The sequence below is a fragment of the Apteryx rowi genome, unplaced genomic scaffold, assembly GCF_003343035.1.
Source record: "Apteryx rowi isolate R43461 unplaced genomic scaffold, aptRow1 scaffold_78, whole genome shotgun sequence".
NCBI classification, from domain to species: domain Eukaryota; kingdom Metazoa; phylum Chordata; class Aves; order Apterygiformes; family Apterygidae; genus Apteryx; species Apteryx rowi.
This window is the reverse complement of record NW_020451071.1, coordinates 243,852-249,772: the sequence shown is the minus strand read 5'-3', so window position 1 is coordinate 249,772 and position 5,921 is coordinate 243,852. Positions and strand designations below refer to the sequence as shown.

The following is a 5,921-nucleotide window of genomic DNA, read 5'->3' as shown; positions in this document are numbered from 1 at the left end:
TTTTTTTTTTTTTTTTTGATCTCATGGAATTTCCTAAGTTGCTAGATAGCTTTGTGAACTATGAGTTTTACTGATGACTGAAGGCTACCATCATCTTACTGATAAATCACTTCAGAAACTAATTCCATCCAAATTAGTGAACAGGTGCCTATCTGTTCTGTCAGAAATCTTGGGCTATTGGCCTTCTCTGTATAGAGATAAGGCTGCGGGTGGTCGGATCGAATCTTGTCAGCATAAAGAAGTTTGGCTGCTGTGCATCCACTACGGCTGCTTTAGGACATTCAGTAAACACACAAAAGCCTAAGTGGGAAGTTGAAGAGGATGCAAGTCAGATGGCAGTAACCATTGCCCTACAAAGCTAAAGACTTGCTTTAGAGGCATTTATAGCCCAGTCAGTCAATGCTTGTGAATTGCTTAATTTTCAAGCAAGGAGTTAATTTGCATGGTAAAATGTCTATCTAGGCAGAAGCTGGACTGTCTTTGCTTACCAGTACCATAAAGAACATGCTGAGCCATGATGCAAGGAGCAGAGTGTATGATTTAAATATAGCAGACTGTTAATAGTCCAAGCTTGTATCTAGATAATCTGCATGTCTTGAAGTGCTTCAAACTATGACTAAGTTTAGCTCAGTAGTGTAAGTAACATGGAAGTCAGCTGCCTTTTATTTGAGGTATGCTACATTAGCAAGTAGGCGTGTTGCCCACTAAGTCTGACACTATGTGCAGTGCAGATTGAACCAGTATGCTATTACTACAGTAAACTTTTAGGGTACTATTTGTAACTAACTGTCAGGTAAACTCAACCTACAGAGCTCAGTTAAGATGTAACTGGATTTAAAAAGTAGAATTCCACAGTGAGGTGATGGCAATAATTCTTTTTTCCCCTTCCCTCCACTCCCTTTAGTCTTTTGTCCCACATCAAGATGAGCAAGATAATAGTCTCATACAGAATGCTGCTAATACAATAGTAAATGCGATCACCAAGCGGCAAAACAGCACTGTTATGTTGGCAGTAACTGAAGTCAAAGTAGAGACCATAGTTGTTGGGAATTCATCATCAGGTAAGATTCCCAATACATTCATTCTCTATTTTTAAGCATGTACTGTGCTCCTACTGTCAGTTTCTTGTCTGTCTTAATATGTCTTGCTGGGTAAGTGGTAGATCAGGTTGTTAATTTTAACTCTTTAATTGCTATCTCTAACTGAACAGAAAGTGGCTTAAAAGCAAGAACCTGTACTTGTGTGCTAGTCTGAATTTAAACATCATAACATCCCTACCTACCCTCCTACACTATTTTGACTCTGATTTCCAAMCACATTCTCTAGTCTAAGCATACCTTTAACAGGTTAAGGAGTTCCTATCATTAATGCATTGCTCACATCCTTTCTGATTCTCCCAAATTAACTTTATGCAAGCCCCAGTCCTTGATGCTGCTGAAAATATGATAGGGGAGGAGGCAGGCACATAGCGTGACACCTAGTCTCTTTAAAAGTGCTCATGTATTATCTACCTTAATAAGAGTTAAAGGTGTCTGGTATCTTCTAATATTTGGCCAGGGTGAAATCACTTTTCTCTCCTCTTACCATGAGTTTCTCACTAGTGCACAGCTGGCTTAACTATAATGTGTATTCCCCTTAATGAGGGTATGGTGTGATTGGGGAGACTTTTATCTCTAAATACTGTCTCTCTAAGACATATGCCGGAATGAACAGTTGAAGATTTTGCATRCTTGTATTCCTTGCTCATTGTCTTGCCTGGGGGAGGCAGGAGAAGGTCTTGTGGATGACCCCTGGTAGGCTCCWGCTCAAATAAGAAGCCCTACAGTGGAAGCCTTACAATGGTAGGAGACTTTCCAATTTTTTTTTTCCTGGACCTTCCCAACATAACCTTTTGGAAGGTCTTTCACCCATAGTCCAAACAATGAGCAGATTGCCTGGTTCTACTTCCCTTGCCTTTCACTTCTAGGGAATGCCTTTAATCTGCTACAGCCTTGGCAAATATACTGTTTCCTCAGCCCCCCTGAGAAAGGAATGCACCAGCTTTGTTCTTGTATTGAACAAAAATTGCACAGATGATAGAATTGAGCCAATGTTTTGATATACTTCAACCTCTCTTTTTTCTGGCTCTGCATTAAATCCTGGGAGAAGAGGAATGAGATTACTTTGCTTCCCACCTCAGTAAGACTCCAAAAGACACTCTAAGGAAGTGAAAAGACTTATTAATCTCATAGCTAATGCCAGAAAATGTTAGGTTTCAAGACTCCTTTCAATAGGGATGACCAGTATTGAGCAGATGCTCCTGTTTTTTTAACTGGAGTCATTATGAAGAAGTAAACTATGATCTGGATTTTCATGGTCTTTGATTGGTTTCTTTTATTTTTAGCCTTTAATTAGCTCTCAAATATAACACAATGTTGGTGCAACCCCTGTGTCTGTGATGAGAATCTGAATCTGATTTTTCTGGGATGGTCAAGTCCCTAGAGAGATCACTTCGTATAGGTCCCAAACTAAAGAAGTGTCTACATGGCCAGCTCCTTGTAGAACCAACTCCTTGTAGAAGAATCTTGCAAATTTGGATCCACAGTCATTTGATTAAATAGTGGGTATGGTTGCCATGAGAATGCAAGTTGTGCATCCTAATCTTGGAGAGGCTGCTATGAAAAGCTGCTCTTTCCTTAAAGTATTTTTTTTCCCCCAAATTCATAGTTTAATATCAAACTGTTCCTGAAAAATGAGGAGAGGCTAGCAGTTATTTCTAGGAATACTGTCCTTCCTCAATCTGCTAAAATACAATTTTAGATCCCTTAAGACCAACCATGTTCCCAGTTGATTCACCCTTCTTTACTCAGAAGGAAGTGTTTGAGAATGTTAGATACTGCGTACACAAAACTCACACAAGAATATGTTCAGAGGCACTTTAAAGTTGGAATGAATCACCAAGGTACTGAAGCAGTTACAGTCATTTTTGTACAGCAGGTTATTCTGCAAGCAGTTGACTTAAAACTACAGAGGGAATTTACATTTGGATTAGAGGCTAGAATGCTAGGTTGACAGCATTTGTCTGTGGAACTTAGAGCAATCCTTTTGACCCTGCAAAAAAGCAAAGCATCTTGTGTTTTATTTCCTCTTACCACGTGCAACTTCAAAGAGTGGGAAAACAGGCTGTTTTTCTGTCCTAGCAGTAGAGCCATTGCAAAAGAAGTAGAAGCAAATGTCCAGTGTGCATAACTTCCCAGGAATTATTGGTTAGAAATCTAGGCTGGTGTGGCTGAGAAAGCACTAGTGGGGCTTGTGTGATAGAGAAACATGGAGAAAAGCAATTGCCTCAGCTCCATTTGTTTTTTCATTTAGCAGTGAAGAGTAGTGTATATAGTGACAGAATTTTGTTTTACCAAATAATTTAGCGCAAGACATTAAACTAACAATTTTACTCTGAAGTAAAACTGGAAAGCCCTAAGGAGTGCCTGTTGGATTCGGTTAAGTGTCACAATATTGATACTAAAAACAATTAAGGTAAGAGGTAGGTGATGCATACATGTCCGGACTTGACAGAAGAGGATTTTTCTGTGTGATAGTAAATGCAGCATGTGTTTCTGGTGCAGATACCAGTACTTATTCCAGAGGGACAGTAGTCCTTCTAGCCTGCCTCCTAAAAGGACAAGTGTGTTTGTGTTTTGAAGAGTCATTACTGAGGTTTTGTGGATCAGCTTGGCTTAAATGCTTCAAAAGGAGATGCTGTTTATTTAATCATTTTCTCCATTGGGGGGGAAAAAAAGAAATCATTGCAGATGTAGTGTTTTCCCTGCTTAATGATAGGGGGAAAAATGCTAACTTAGCTTAAAATAGTAAAAAGCATTTCTAGACAGATTAGTGCACTGTGATAACAGTGTAGCAATGATGCTTTATTTTCTTTTCTTCTAAAAATCCTTTCAGGGTTAACCTAGACTTACACATGGATACTTTTCTCGCAGCTGTCCAGTCTATATATCTAGTTCCATTAACACAAGAATTGTTTTTTTCATTTGCCCTCTAGATTATTTGGTTCCAATTCTTTGTGCAGTGTTCAGCATTGTGTGGCTGACTTGTATAATCATCTGTGTGTGGTGGACTCGGAAGAGAAGAAAAGAGAGAGAAAGAAGTCGTCCTCCTAGAGAAGAGGGTGCCAATAACCAGTGGGCACCTTTAAATCCCATAAGAAATCCTATAGACAGATCTTATAGTAACAAAGACATTCGTTATGAATGCAAAAACTTCATATCTCCTCAAAAAAGAACTTGTGATGCAGTAGAGGAGTATGTAGAGTATGAGGAAGAGGAGGATGAAGATGAGGAAAGAGATGAGGAAATGGACAAATTCCTCTCTCACAAACTCGCAAAGCCTTTGCCAACAAAGGCATCTGACACATCAGAGAGCAGTCCAGTAAAGAAATCCCATCAAACAGGCAAAATGGACAACAGATCTGTAAAAAATGTGAATGCATCAAACTTTGAAGGCAGTAGAGACTAATCCATATTTGGAATGTAGGCACACTGCGCCTACCGTTACTGGGGAGGGGAAAAATTGACATCTCCACTTTGCATCAAGGACTAAAAATATCTGGAGTCAAATGTTCATAGTTTCTTTATTTTGCGTAAAAAAAATTAAATAAAAATAATAATAAATAAAATTTATTTTGTTTCTTTAGCCTTGTATAAATTATTCAATGACTGTCAGATGAAAAAAATGAGTAATCTTTGATAGTTGCTATTTTTGTAAAGTTTACTTATACACTCGCTGTGTGGCAGAGGAGAGGTTGTATTTTCAATATGTGTAAAGTTTATTACAAAAGACTGTACACTGTTTACAGAATGTATTTCTTTTTATTACTTGCTCTAATTTAATGGTGGCTTTAAAACCTCCTGGTTGAGGAAATTGTGTGAACTTTAAGCTGTTTTCTTGACTTTAAATCTATTAATGGCAGCTCACTGCACTTGTTACGTTAGTAGCTTCTGTAAGATTTTTTTCCAAATTTGCCTTACACACTTTGTAATAGGAACAAAAAAATTATAGAGATCTTTCAACTGTGGTTTAAAAGTGGCCTTTTTATTTCTGTTTTAATTACTTTAGAATTGCAGTATTGAAGCATGTGACAAGTGCCTTGAGATTAAACTTTTTCTATAGCAACTGTCAAAGACTGCCATATCAATATAGTTAAATTGTGAGAACTCTAGGTTCCCCAACTGACACAGTTTATTTTCTAATAGTGAAAGTGCTTTTCTGTAAATATGTACATATTAAATGAATCACTCTGTATATTTGATTTAATAACTTAAATATTTTGGTCTTTTTTTTTTACATGTCATTCCTTTTAATTTATGTTGCAGAAAAGGAGGTTTTATGGCAGTTTATAAGACTTTTTTTGGTATTATGTCCAGATTAGAAAATGATGTTAATACAATCAATGTTAGGAATCTGTTGGTCACTTGTATTTACATAGGAACATAACCACTTACATGTAAATAGATCAGAAATGTTTGTTTATCCCCAATGTTCAGCCCATCTCAAGAACACTAATGGGTGCATCTACTGTACAGTACCAACATAGCGAGGCATTGTTTTTTCTTTTGTGAATATGTTAATTACATGTGGTATTACTTTTTTGCGTTTAAATACAGGCCTAATGAAGGGAACAATATTTTCCTCAATCTCGTTTCTGTTGTGCTTTATTCATCTTTCATTCTAAAGGAGGAAAAAAAAAAAGGGCTGGCAAGCTGAGAAGATGGGAGTACCTCATTAGAAATGATTATTTGTAATGGAAGATGGAAGACTTAAGGGTTTTTGTGATTTGGGGATTTTTTTTTTTTTTTAAAGGCTTTATTACTGCTATTAACTGGGCAAACTAAGTTTATTTTAATTACTGAAGAAGCATAACACTACATACA

At 37.3% G+C, this 5,921-nt stretch overlaps 1 protein-coding gene across 1 annotated transcript in view; it reads left to right on the top strand.

Annotated features, from left to right (window-relative positions):
* Window positions 1-5,061, top strand: part of JAG2 (jagged 2) — an 84,604-nt gene extending 79,543 nt beyond the window's left edge. Inside the window, exons 26-27 of the mRNA XM_026088637.1 lie at window positions 905-1,061; window positions 4,034-5,061. Coding sequence (XP_025944422.1) covers window positions 905-1,061; window positions 4,034-4,506 — 630 coding nt within the window. The 3' untranslated portion in view covers window positions 4,507-5,061. The remainder of the gene's footprint in view (window positions 1-904; window positions 1,062-4,033) is intronic.
* Window positions 5,062-5,921: the final 860 nt, after the last annotated feature.